The sequence below is a fragment of the Bison bison genome, unplaced genomic scaffold (assembly GCF_000754665.1).
Source record: "Bison bison bison isolate TAMUID 2011002044 unplaced genomic scaffold, Bison_UMD1.0 scf7180017864370, whole genome shotgun sequence".
Classification (NCBI taxonomy): Eukaryota; Metazoa; Chordata; class Mammalia; order Artiodactyla; family Bovidae; genus Bison; species Bison bison.
In genome coordinates this window covers 13,753,136-13,767,101 of record NW_011494942.1, presented here as the reverse complement: position 1 = coordinate 13,767,101, position 13,966 = coordinate 13,753,136, and the positions used below count along the sequence as shown (strand labels likewise).

The window sequence follows — 13,966 nt, the reverse complement described above, 5'->3', positions numbered from 1 at the left end:
GACTGGTTTGGATGAAAGATATATAAAGACAGAAACTAACATGGGGTTAGACTTCTTCTTTCAACGATTTTGGAAAACTACAAGGGGGGACAATTACTTCACAGACTGGAATGTAAGCCCAGTTGGAATCAAGGTCTACAGGGCTTTTGAGGTGTCTAATGTTGAAAATCTCAAGTTAACTCTAGTTAAAAAAGCTGGAGAGGAGAAAGGAAAATTTTTGTTCTGGAAAAGTGTTCTTCTCTGATGCAAAAAGAAATTCATCTTACAAAGGAAGAAGGAGAGATGAGCTGCTCTAATTTAGTCTTTTGGAAACAGACAAAAAGATTATGAATTTGCTAAAAAAACCTTTTGTTTCTTCTAAGTATTACTTTTTAAGCTATGAGACGTCTTTTTTGTGTGCATGTGAAAACTTTGCAAGCCTCCAAAATTCATAAAAATTAACTTGAAACACTGAAATCCATTTCAAAAAAAATAAGAGTATAGAGAATCTTAATTTTTAAAAAGTTATATATATAAGGATTCATTTTGATGTTTGGCAAAACCAATACAATATTGTAAAGTTTAAAAATAAAATACAATTAAAAAAAAATCTCATAGTGGGTGTTTTCATTTTAGATATTCTAGCCACTTTCCTTTTTTATAGCTTTTCTATTTGGAGAGGTGGAAACATTCAAATGTTAAAAGTATTCCACAATGTGTGTTATTTAAAAAATTCTCAAGTCCCGAAGTGAAAGTAATAAACTTTCTGTTAATATATTAATTAAATTAGTTTTGATCATCTATGAATCTAGTAACATGAGTCAAATAAACTATTACAATCATGTTTATTCTAAATCATGTTAATTTATTTAATAAATTAAATTTATTGTTCTTACTATATAAGTGAAGAAGGATAGAGAAGTGGAACTTTGGTGCAAATAGAATCTAATATTGCAATAACTGTTGTGATTTAATGAACACTTCTAAAGGTGATAACTAGTTTATCTAACATAAAGAGATACTAATATTTTAGGCTCAAGGCAAAGGAGAAAAGGAAAGATATACCTACCTGAATGCAGAGTTCAAAAAAATAGCAAGGATTGACAAAAAAGCCTTCCTCAGTGATCAGTGCAAAGAAAAGGAGGAAAACAATAGAATGGGAAAGACTAGAGATCTCTTCAAGAAAATCAGAGATACTGAGGGAACTTTTCATGCAAAGATGGGCATAATAAAGGACATAAATGGTATGGGTCTAACAGAAGCTGAAGATATTAAGAAGAGGTGGCAAGCTCAACATTCAGAAAACTAAGATCATGGCATCCAGTCCCATCACTTCATGGCAAATAGATGGGGAAACAGTGGCTGACTTTATTTTTCTGGGCTCCAAAATCACTGCAGATGGTGAATGCAGCCACGAAATTAAAAGACGCTTACTCCTTGGAAGGAAAGTTATGACCAACCTAGACAGCATATTAAAAAGCAGAGACATTACTTTGCCAACAAAGGTCAGTCTAGTCAAGGCTATAGTTTTTTCCAGTGGTCATGTAAGGATGAAAGAGTTGGACTATAATGAAAGCTGAGTGCAGAAGAATTGATGCTTTTGAACTGTGGTGTTGGAAAAGACTCTTGAGAGTCCCTTGGACTGCAAGGAGATCCAACCAGTCCATCCTAAAGGAGATTAGTCCTGGGTGTTCATTGAGAGGACTGATGTTGAAGCTGAAACTCCAATACTTTGGCCACCTGATGCAAAGAACTGAATCATTGGAAAAGACCCTGATGCTGGGAAAGATTGAGGGCAGGAGAAGATGAGGACGACAGAGGATGAGATAGTTGGATGGCATCACCGACTCAATGGACATGGGTTTGAGTGGATTCCAGGAGTTATTGATGGACAGGGAGGCCTGGCATGCTGTGGTTCGTGGGGTTGCAAATGGTCAGACATGACTGAGCGACTGAACTGAACTGAACTGGCAATAATATGAAGAAGAACTATACAAAAAAGATCTTTATGACTCAGATAATCACGATAGGTGATCACTCACCTATAGCCAGACATCCTGGAATGCGAAGTCAAGTGGGTCTTAGGAAGCATCACTACGAACACAGCTAGTGGAGGTGATGGCATTCCAGCTGAGCTATTTCAAAAATATCAAGGATGATGTTTGAAAGTGCTGCACTCAATATGCCAGCAAATTTGGAAAACCGAGCAATGGCTACAGGACTGGAAAAAGGTCAGTTTTCATTCCAATCCCAAAGAAAGGCAATTCCAAACAATGTTCAACTACCACACAATTGCATTCATCTCACATGCAAGCAAAGTGATACTCAAAATTCCCCAAGCTAGGCTTCAGCAGTATGTGAACTGAGAACTTTCACATGTTCAAGTTGGATTTAGAATCAGAGGAACTAGGGATCAAATTGCTAACATTTGCTGGATCATAGAAAAAGCAAGAGAGCTCCAGAAAAATATCTACTTTTGCTTCACTGACTATGCAAAAGCCTTTGACTGTGTGGATCACATAAAACTGGAAAATTCTTCAAGAGATGGGAATACCAGACCACCTTTTCTGCCTCCTGAGAAACCTGTATGCAGGTCAAGAAGCAACAGTTAGAACCGGACATGGAAAAATGGACTAGTTCCAAATTGGGGAAGGAGTATGTTAAGGCTGTATACTGTCATCCTGCTTATTTAACTTATATGCACAATACATCATGTGAAATGCCGGGCTGGATGAAGTACAAGGTGGAATCAAGATTTCCAGGAGAAATATAAGTAACTTCAGATACGCAGATGACATCACCCTCATGGCAGAAAGCGAAGAGGATCTAAGAGCCTCTTGATGAAAGTGAAAGAGTAGAGTGAAAAAGCTGGCTTAAAACTCAACATTCAAAAAAACGAAGATCATGGCATCTGGTACCATCACTTCATGGCAAATAGATGGGAAACAATGGAAACAGTGACAGACTTTATTTTCTTCAGCTTCAAAATCACTGTAGCCATGAGGCAGTGACTGCAGCCATGAAATTAAAAGATGCTTGCTCTTTGGAAGAAAAGCTATGACCAACCTAGACAGCATATTAAAAAGCAGAGACATTACTTTACTGACAAAGGTACATCTAGTCAAAGCTAGGTCTGGATGTGAGAGTTGGACTATAAAGAAAGTTGAGCACTAAGAACTGATGCTTTTGAACTATGGGGATGGAAAAGACCCTTCAGAGTTCCTTGGATAGCAAGGAGATCAAAACAGTTAATCCTAAAGGAAATCAGTCCAGAATATTCATTGGAAGGATGGATGCTAAAGCTGAAGCTCCAATACTTTGGTCACCTGATGCAAAGAACTGACTCACTGGAAAAGATCCTGATGCTGGGAAAGATTGAAGGCAGAAGAAGAAGGGGATGATAGAGGATAAGATGGTTGGATGGCATCACCAAATCAATGGACATGAGTTTGAGCAAGCCCTGGGAGTTGGTAATGGACAGGGAAGCCTGGCAGGCTGCATCCATGGGGTCACAAAGAGTCGGACGTGACTGAGTGACTGAACTGATATTGAACTGAATCTTTTAATATGGATTTACCAGGTGGCTCCGTGGTGAAGAATCCCCCTGCCAATGCAAGAGATGTGGGTTTGATCTCTGGGTCAGGAAGATCACCTGGAGGAGGAAACAGCAACCCACTCCAGTATTCTTGCCTGAGAAACCCCACCGACAGAGGAACCTGGGGGCTATAGTCCATAGGGTTGCAAAATGTTGGACATGACTGAGTATGTAAGCACAATCCTTTAATATAATTTGCAAGATCACACATTAAATGGCAGAGATCATTGTCAGTTCTCGTCAAGGGTTAATTATCTCACAAAGGAACCAGATGACTCCTGTAAAGGCATTTCCTGTTCTCATTTTAAATGTTTCTAATGGTAGCCACAAGATTTCTTTTGAGCAGAAAGTAATATTCAATTTTTAAGTTTTTTAAGAGAAAATTTCAATTTTGATCAAAGAAATATTCACCTAAGACACCCTTATGAATAAGTTTGCTATTTTACATAATTTCTTATCCAAATTAAATGTTCAAATAAGAACTGGCCATATATTATTAAGAAAAGATGATTAAAAAGAATATATCTGTAAGAGTTTGGGATTAACATATACAAACTACTATATATAAAACAGATAACCAATAAGGACCTAGTGTATAGCACAAAGAACTATACTCAATATTTTGTTATAATCTTTAAGGGAAAAGAATCTGAAATATATATATATATATACACATATATATAAACTGAATCACATTACTGTACACATGAAACTAACACAACATTATAAATGAACTATATTTCAGTTTTTTTTTTTAAAGGATACATCCACAATACCCTGAATTTATTTCAAGTCTGTTCTTTCACTATCACAACTCCTGTGTGTATATGGAAAGCATCTATAATTATTTTCTTGTATGACTGCTTCTGAAGTAGGTTGTTTAACATAAACTCCTTGAGAATACACATGTAAATAGGAGTTTTCTGGGAAAATATCACTTCCTGAAAGGTCAGCTGATGACATCTGGCTCAGAATTTTCTCTTCTGAAAGTGAAAGTTGCTCAGTTGTGTCCAACTCTTCGCGATCCCATGGACTATACAATCCACGGAATTCCCCAGGCCAGAATACTGGAGTGGGTAGCTTTTCCCTTCTCCAGGGGATCTACCCAACCCAGGAATCGAATTTAGGTCTCCCACATTGCAGGCGGATTCTTTAGCAGCTAAGTCACTCCTCTGAGGGTTATGTATCTATTAGAAATTTCAGGGGGGTTAAATTACTTTTAAAAACATCTTCAGATAAGTTGCACAGATATTTAATCCCACATGAAATGTTTCTGTGAGTGGTCAATTAATCTGGAAAGCTTACTTAGAATTTTTTTTTTTTTTTTTCTCGCTCTGCTGACAAAACTCTTTGTTGAAATCTAATGGTAGCTACTGAGGGGTAAGAATTTTCTTTATATTATACCAAAATTGATTTTAAATTAAGAGTATGGAACTAAAGTGGTATCATGAGTTCTTATGACATTCCTAGGAGTGTCATTACTCTTCTACTTAACTGCCAACTGAAGAGTAATCTTTGATTTCTTACTCTGACAACCATTACCTGTGCCAAATATCCTCATATACACTATGTTTTAAGCTTTATTTATAATTTTATTATGTTATATAATACCATATATTGTGTAATACATAGTCCTTTAATATTTATGTTATACTAAACATATAAATAAGACATAAAATAGTATGTGAGAATTCACCATATAACTTATTGTATAATATACTGTAATTTAACATGCTTATTACAGAGATTACCATTAAACATCTCATCCTAAGTGATTCTCATCCTGGATACTAAAAAAAAATAAAGATTTGTTGAAAAGTCTAAAAATTAAGCTATTAAATACATTATTTTCAGCTACTGCTCAGACTTACAAATTAATAAAATCACATTGTACCAAAATGACATTCATTTTGTAAAGCTTCAATATGCATTATAAATTCTGACTAGCATATTCTGAATTTTGTTCTCAAAATGGAACTATGGCAGAAGAGCCCTAATTTGATAACTGTATTATCTATTAGAACCACAGTGTTGTTAACCTAGTCCGAAGGCCTAAAGAGTGCATACAAATTTTGACAACCATTACATAAGAAATAACAAACTTACGGCAAAAACTTAAAAAATCTATAACAGCAAAAACCTGTCTACTTTCTTTTTAAGTGTAAAGTCAAATTGAAAATAGGTCATTTCTGGGAATCCAGCAGGAAATTATTCAGTGCTTTTTTTGTTAACAAATGGAATTTATGTTTACAGATATAACTATTAGAATATATACTTATACCAGAAAAAAATATTAGATGAAGATTCCTAAATTAGATGAAAAAGGATGTTTTAAATATTTTAAAATTTAATGTTATTGTATGGAAGCCAATGCTTCAGTTTATGGAAGAACAAATTAAAACCCTTCAGGGGATACTTACCCTTTTCTGTTCCTTTACATACTCTATCAGTTCATCTCTTGTTCTCTTCACTGCCTCTTCCACAGCCTTTTCACTTCGTTTTTGCTCTTCTATTATTGCTGCCTTAACTGTTTCCTGTTTGTGGAAGGATGAGAAAAACTCAGGGAGGTATGTGCTATGACATGTTTGGGCCCATTTTATATAAACTAAAAACATTCAATGGGTTGAACTTATTCTGTTCAAAGCATGTCTTTAAACAGGAATAAGAACTTACAGCATCTTTTGGGTTCTGTGAACAGATTCCACAGAATTCACTTTTTCAAACTGAGTGAAAGGGGAAAAAAATGGAGTAAGCCATTTATTGCAGGGAGAGCCTAAAATACTCCAGTGGCTTCCTTACCAACCTTTCATTTGATGTTTACATGATTGATTGCCTTCCTGTACTTTGCACTATTCACATAAGACTTCCAACTTGTATTTATTCTTCCAAGAACACCCTGATGTTCTAGGCTGTTTTATTCACATTTAAGCTTTTCCATCACACAATATCAAGTGTGGTCTGGGTGGTAAGATTTACAGATAGTTTAGTCCTCCTGCCAGGTTAAGACGTTGAGAGCTGGACACCATGAATGAGAGGTAAAAACTTCACTCTGTGTCCTAATATCTGAAATGAGAAATCTAGGAAGAAAAGTGGTACTACTCATTTTGCTGAAATAGTAATCAAGGACCCTGAGAGATTTCAAATTTTCAGGTAAAGAGAAAGACGGCTAAAATTCTAAAGAAGAAATATTAACACTTCTCAAAAACTAAGAAATATTTTGTGCTAAAATATATGATTTCATAGATTGGAAGAATGCTACAAAATCTAACTTCCTTTTGTCTATACAGGTAGTATCTTTCTTTGAACAGGCATCAGAAAATGCCTTGATATTTGTCAATAGTATTTCCCTCATTTTGCTATTCTTGAGGACCCTTCACGTTGTTGTGTATACATGTTTTGGTTTAGTTTTTCCCAATTTTATACACACACACACATACATACTTAAGTTGGGTCTGACTCTTTTGTGACCGCCTGGATTGTAGCCTACCAGGCTCCTCTGTCCATGGGATTTCCCAGGCAAGAATACTGGAGTGGGTTGCCATCTCCTTCTGCAGGGGATCTTCCTGACCCAGGGATTGAACCCATGTCTCCTGAATTGGCAGGCAGATTCTCTACCATTGAGCCACCTGAGAAGCCCTGTTAATCCCAAATTCTAAATGTATGCCTCCTCCTGTCCCCTGCAGTAACTATAAGTTTAATTTCTATATCTGTGAGTTTCTGTTTTGTAAATAAGTTCATCCGTATCATGAACAGATTCCACATGTAAGCGATATCATGTGATATTTGTTTTTCTCTGACTTACTTCACTCACTGGCAATTTCTAGGTCCATCCATGTTGCTGCAAATGGCATTAATTTGTTTTTTATGGCTGAATAGCATTCCATATTGTGTGTTTGTGTGTATGTGTGAACACAGCACATTTATTCATTCATGTCAACAGACATTTAGGTTGCTTCCATGTTTCGGCTGTGCTGCTATGAACACTGGGGTGCATGCATCTTTTCAAACTAGAGTTTTCTCTGTATATATGCCCAGGAGTGTGATTTCTGGGTCATACGATAACTCTTAGCTTTTTCAGGAACCTGTATACTGTTATCCATAGCAGATGCACCAATTTACATTTCCCCAACAGTGTAAGACGGTTCCTTTTCTTCATATGCTCTCCAGCATTTATTATTTGTAGACTTTTAAATCATGGCCATTCTAACCAGTATGAGGTGACACCTCATTATGAAAAGCTATGGTAATTTTTGAAAAAAAAAAAAAAAAGACAAAAAGATTATTTCAAATAAAAGCACCTACTATTACGATTCCTGTTGGTTACACACATACTAATTTGGAACTTGAAACTTTTCAGATTTTATAAAGTCAAAAAGTTAATACATATGTTACTAAGCCCCCTGAAATAAAACACAATAAATAGTTCTGTGAAGGGTGTGAATATTCACACTACGTGGATAAATTAAAAGTATAAATAGTTTCACATTATTTCAGGACAGCATTTGCAAAAAGCCTTGTTTTTCAAGGGTTTTATAATTTTAAAACTATTGTAGACCTAGACTAGTTGAATATAGAAGATAAATCCATATCATATTGAATATCAAACACAATTTCTATCTAGTAAGGGTCAAATTTGACTAGAAATGTTTGAAGACAAAACCATCAATTTAAATAAAAGGAACATATCCAGGAAAAAGATGAAGAGAGTTAGCTACTATGTTCTTCAGTTAAAAAAATTTTTTTTTTCTTTAGGGTGGACGGGCCTAAGAGTTTATACAGTCTGCTCAGTCCATACTTGTGAGGCTCCTTCTTTCTTAAATTTTGAGTTGAAGAAGAATATTTACAAAGAAAGTCTCCCTTGATTCTCTCCTCCCCAGCTGGCAGTTAGGTGACAGTCAAGGTTGTGAAATCTATATATACATAGCTATATTTAAAACAGATAACCAACAAATGGTTAGTATCCCTTAGGAAGCATCACAATAAACAAAGCTAGTGTAGGTGATGGAATTCCAGTTGAGCTATTTCAAATCCTGAAAGATGATACTGTTAACATGCTGCACTCAATATGCCAGCAAATTTGGAAAACTCAGCATTGGCTACAGGACTGGAAAAAGGTCAGCTTTCATTCCAGTCCCAAAGAAAGGCAATGCCAAAGAATGCTCACACTACTGTACAGTTGCACTTATCTCACACACAAGCAAATAATGCTCAAAATTCTCGAAGCGAGGCTTTAATAGTACAGGAACCAAGAACTTCCAGATGTACAAGCTGGATTTAGAAAAGGCAGAGGAACCAGAGATCAAACTGCCAATATACGCTGGATCACAGAAAAAGCAAGAGAGTGCCGGAAAAACATCTACTTCTGCTTCACTGACTATGCTAAAGCCTTTCACTGTGTGGATCACAACAAACTTTGGAAAATTCTTCAAGAGATGGGAATACCAGACAACTTTACCTGCCTCCTGAGAAATCCATATGCAGGTCAAGGAGCAACAGTTAGAACTGGACATGGAACAATGCACTGGTTCCATCGGGAAAGGAGTACTTCAAGGCTGTATATTGTCACCCTGCTTATTTAACTTCTATGCAGAGCACATCATGCAAAATACTGGGCTGGATGAAGCACAAGCTGGAATCAAGATTGCCGGGAGAAACATTAGTAACCTGAGATATGCAGATGACATCACCCTCATGTCAGAAAGAGGATCCAAGAGCCTCTTGATGAAAGTGGAAGAGGAGAATGAAAAAGTTGGCTCAAAACTTAGTATTCAAAAAACAAAGATCATGGCATCTGGTACCATCACTTCATGGCAAATAGATGGGGAAACAATAGGAACAGTGACAGACTTTATTTTGGGGAGCTCCAAAATCACTGAAGATGGTGACTACAATCATGAAATTAAAAAGATGCTTGCTTCCTGGAAGAAAATTTATGACCAACCTAGACAGCATATTTAAAAAGCAGAGACATTCCTTTGCTGACAAAGGCCATCTAGTCAAAGCTATGGTTTTTCCAGTAGTCATGTATGGATGTGAGAGTTGGACCATAAAGCAGAATGCACACTGACCAATTGATGCTTTTGAACTATGGTGTTGGAGAAGGCTCTTGAGAGTCCCTTGGACAGCAAGGAGATCAAAACAGTCAATCCTAAAGGAAGTCAATCATGAATATTCATTAGAAGGACTGATGCTGAAGCTGAAGCTCCAGTACTTTGGTCACCTGATGCAAAGAAGTGATTCATTAGAAAAGACCTTGATGCTGGAAAGGTTGAAGGCAGGAGAAGAAAGGGATGAGAGAGGATAAGATGGTTGGATGGCATCACCGATCATTGAACTTGAGTTTGATCAAGCTCTGGGAGACTGTGAAGGACAGGGAAGCCTGGCATGCTGCAGTACATGGGGCTGCAAAGAACTGGAAACAACTGAGCAACTTAATAACAACAACCAACAAATACCTACTGTATAGCATGTGCAACTCAGGTCCATATTATGTAACACCCTAAATGGGAAAGGATGTGAAAAAGAATAGATACATGTATGTGTATAACTGAATCACTTTGCTGTATATCTGAAAATAACACAATATTGTTAATCATCTATGCTTCAATATAAAATATAAATGAAAAAAGGAAAAAAAACTTTATTATTTCATTTATTTCAATAAATAAATATCTTTGAATATGACATTAAAAAGATTAAACCTTTCATTTTCTAACTAAATTCTGAACAAGAAACAATCAGTGAATTTTGTATGCATGTTCATGTGTCTGTGACTATCTGCCTGCATGTTTTCTTGAATTCCATGAATGAACTATATTGTCCCTGTGAATCATGAGACTTAGTCTAAAATAAAATATACTTCACGAGGGATGATGATTTGCCACTAATGAATACATTCAAAGAAGGCAATTCTGAAAGAATACTTTCCAGAATATTTTAGTAATGTGCACATCCTGAAACATGATATATTTTCTAAGGCATGATTCATACCCTAACCTTGGCACTACTGACAATTCCTTGCTGGGGGTGGAGATGGGAGTATTGTTGTAAGCAGTATACTTGGTATTTGCTTACTAGATCATCTTCAGTTGAGAAGCACTGCTCTAAAACTAACAGTTTGGAGGGAAAAACATCTGTTTGCATATGTATTTTGGTAAGTTTGTTAAAATATATTGACACTTCTCATCCTAAATATATTTTGTTAAAAATAAAATATGTGTAAAAAATCACATCCACTTTATTATATAACTAGTTTTTTAAGTGTGGAAGAAAGAGTGCTACTTACTAATTTTTCCACTACTCCTTACTAGAATCACCTTCTATAATGTTACGATTAAATAAGTCATGATGAAGGTCATGTCCTTTACTAGCAAGTGAGAAGATGCAATTGTGCGGTAGTTTGAGGATTCTTTGGCATTGCCTTTCTTCAGGACTGGAATGAAAACTGACTTTTGCCAGTCCTGTGGCCACTGCTGAGTTTTCCAAATTTGCTAGCATATTGAGTGCAGCACTTCCACAGCATCATCTTTCAGGATTGGAAATAACTCAACTGGAATTCCATCACCTCCCCTAGGTGTGTTCGTAGTGATGTTTCCTAAGGCCCACTTGACTTCACATTCCAGGATGTCTGGCTCTAGGTGAGTGATCACACCATTGAGGTTATCTGGGTTGTGAAGATCTTTTTTGTACAGTTCTTCTGTGTATTCTTGCTACCTCTTCTTAATATCTTCTGTTTCTGTTAGGTCCATACCATTTCTGTCCTTTCTTGAGCCCATCTTTGCATGAAATGTTCCCTTGGTATCTCTAATTTTCTTCAAGAGATTTCTAGTCTTTCCCATTCTACTGTTTTCCTCTATTTCTTTGCATTGATCACCGAGGAAGGTTTTCTTATCTCTCCTTGCTATTCTTTGGAAATCTGCATTCAGATGCTTATATCTTTCCTTTTCTCCTTTGTTTTTAGCTGCTTTTCTTTTCACAGCTTTTTGTAAGGCCTCACAGACAGCCATTTTGCTTCTTTGCATTTCTTTTTCTTGGGGATGCTCTTGATCCTTGTCTCCTGTACAATGTTTTAGAAAAGGCAGAGGAACAAGAGATTAAATTGCCAACATCCCCTGGATTATCAAAAATGCAAGAGAATTCCAGAAAAACATCTATTTCTGCTTTATTGACTATGCCAAAGCCTTTGACTGTGTGGATCACAATAAACTGTGGAAAATTCTGAAAGAGATGGGAATACCAGACCACCTGACCTGTCTCTTGAGAAACCTGTATGCAGGTCAGGAAGCAACAGTTAGAACTGGACATGGAACAACAGACTGGTTCCAAATAGGGAAAGAAGTACATCAAGGCTGTACACTGTCACCCTGCTTATTTAACTCAGATGCAGAGTACATCATGAGAAATGCTTAGCTGGATGAAACACAAGCTGGAATCAAGATTGCCGGGAGAAATATCAATAACCTCAGATATGCAGATGACACTGCCCTTATGGCAGAAACTGAAGAACTAAAGAGCCCCTTGATGAAAGTGAAAAAGGAGAGTAAAAAAGTTGGCTTAAAGCTCAACATTCAGAAAACTAAGATCATGGCATCCGGTCTCATCACTTCATGGCAAATACTTAGGGAAACAGTGTCAGACTTTATTTTTCTGGGCTCCAAAATCACTGCAGGTGGTGATTGCAGCCATGAAATTAAAAGATGCTTATGCCTTGGAAGGAAAGTTATGACCAATCTAGATAGCATATTCAAAAGCAGAGACATTACTTTGCCAACAAAGGTCCATCTAGTCAAGGCTATGGTTTTTCTAGTAGTCATGTATGGTTGTGAGAGTTGGACTGTGAAGAAAGCTGAGCGCTGAAGAATTGATGCTTTTGAACTGTGGTGTTGGAGAAGACTCTTGAGAGTCCCTTGGACTGCAAAGAGATCCAACCAGTCCATCCTGAAGGAGATCAGTTCTGGGTGTTCACTGAAGGGACTGATGCTAAAGCTGAAACTCCAATACGCTGGCCACCTCACGTGAAGAGCTGACTCATTGGAAAAGACTCTGATGCTGGGAGGGATTGGGGGCAGGAGGAGAAGGGGATGGCAGAGGATGAGACGGCATCACCAAATCGATGGACATGAGTTTAAGTAAACTCCGGGAGTTGGTGATGGACAGGGAGGCCTGGCATGCTGCGATTCATGGGGTCGCAAAGAGTCGGACATGACTGAGTGACTGAAATGAACTGAACTAAACTGATCAAATATTTTCTAGAGCAACAATGTGCTTTACTTTGATTCTATACATGATATACATTGCTGTTGTTGTTCTGTCACCCAGTCAGGTCTGACTCTTTGTGACTCCGTGGACTGCAGCCCGTCAGGCCTCTCTGTCCCTCACCATCTCCCGAAGTTTGCCCATTTCCTTTACATCAGTGATGCCATCCTGCCATCTCATCTGATGCCCTCTTCTCCTCCTGCCTCAATCTTTCATAGCATCAATGACTTTTCCAATGAGTCAGCTGTTCACATCAGATGACCAAAATACTGGAGTTTCATCTTTAGCATCAGTCCTTCCAATGAATATTTGGGGTTGATTTCCCTAAGATTGACTGGTTTGATCTTGCTGTTTGTGGAACTCTCATGAGTGCTCTCCAGCACTATAGTTTGAAGGCATCAATTCTATGGCACTCTGCCTTCTTTATGGTGCAGCTCTTAAAACTGTGCGTGACCAATGGGAAAACCATAGTCTTGACTACACAGACTTTTGTCCGCAGAGTAGTGTCTCTACTCTTCATAATTATTTAATTATGTATTACTTTAAAAGTTGCATGTGGTTGTGGAATTGCGCCTCAGTAAATGAATATCTGAATCATAAGTCAGCCTACTTTATGCAGTTCCTTAGTATCAACAGTTAAGGAAGTAGGACTTCAATTCCTAGATAAATTTATGAGCTCACATTACAGCTCCATCAGTGCTTTTCACATATTGATCTAACTGCAGATGAAATTTCCATATTTCAAAATTCATCTGCCAGGTAACTGAGGAGCTTCCATCTAATTTTCAGTTGGAAATAATCAATCTGCAATGTAATGAAATGCAAAATGAGAAGAATTTAATTCAACAAATGCTTCTCAAGTAATGAATACACTCAATTAAAATTATATACTCACTGACTGATACCAATATTTTCCAGTACTTATTTGTGTGAAAGACATTCTTAAAGATGAAATATGTAGAGTTTCATTAGATACCAGCATTAATAAGTATTTGTAATCATTTTTGATGATAGGAATACTTAATGGAACCACAATTAAGCAAAATATTATTCTTTCCAAAGAAAATTCTATTCTTCTCACTAGTAGTGAAGGACAGGGAAGCCTGGTGTGCTGCAGTCCAAGGGGTTGCAAAGAGT

General features: G+C 37.0%; 1 protein-coding gene across 2 annotated transcripts in view; it reads right to left on the bottom strand.

The window, feature by feature from the left end:
- Window positions 1-13,966, bottom strand: part of CCDC91 (coiled-coil domain containing 91) — a 311,209-nt gene that overhangs the window by 68,315 nt on the left and 228,928 nt on the right. For both annotated transcript variants that reach the window (XM_010856028.1, XM_010856029.1), the window contains exon 11: window positions 5,995-6,108. In XM_010856028.1, coding sequence (XP_010854330.1) covers window positions 5,995-6,108 — 114 coding nt within the window. The remainder of the gene's footprint in view (window positions 1-5,994; window positions 6,109-13,966) is intronic.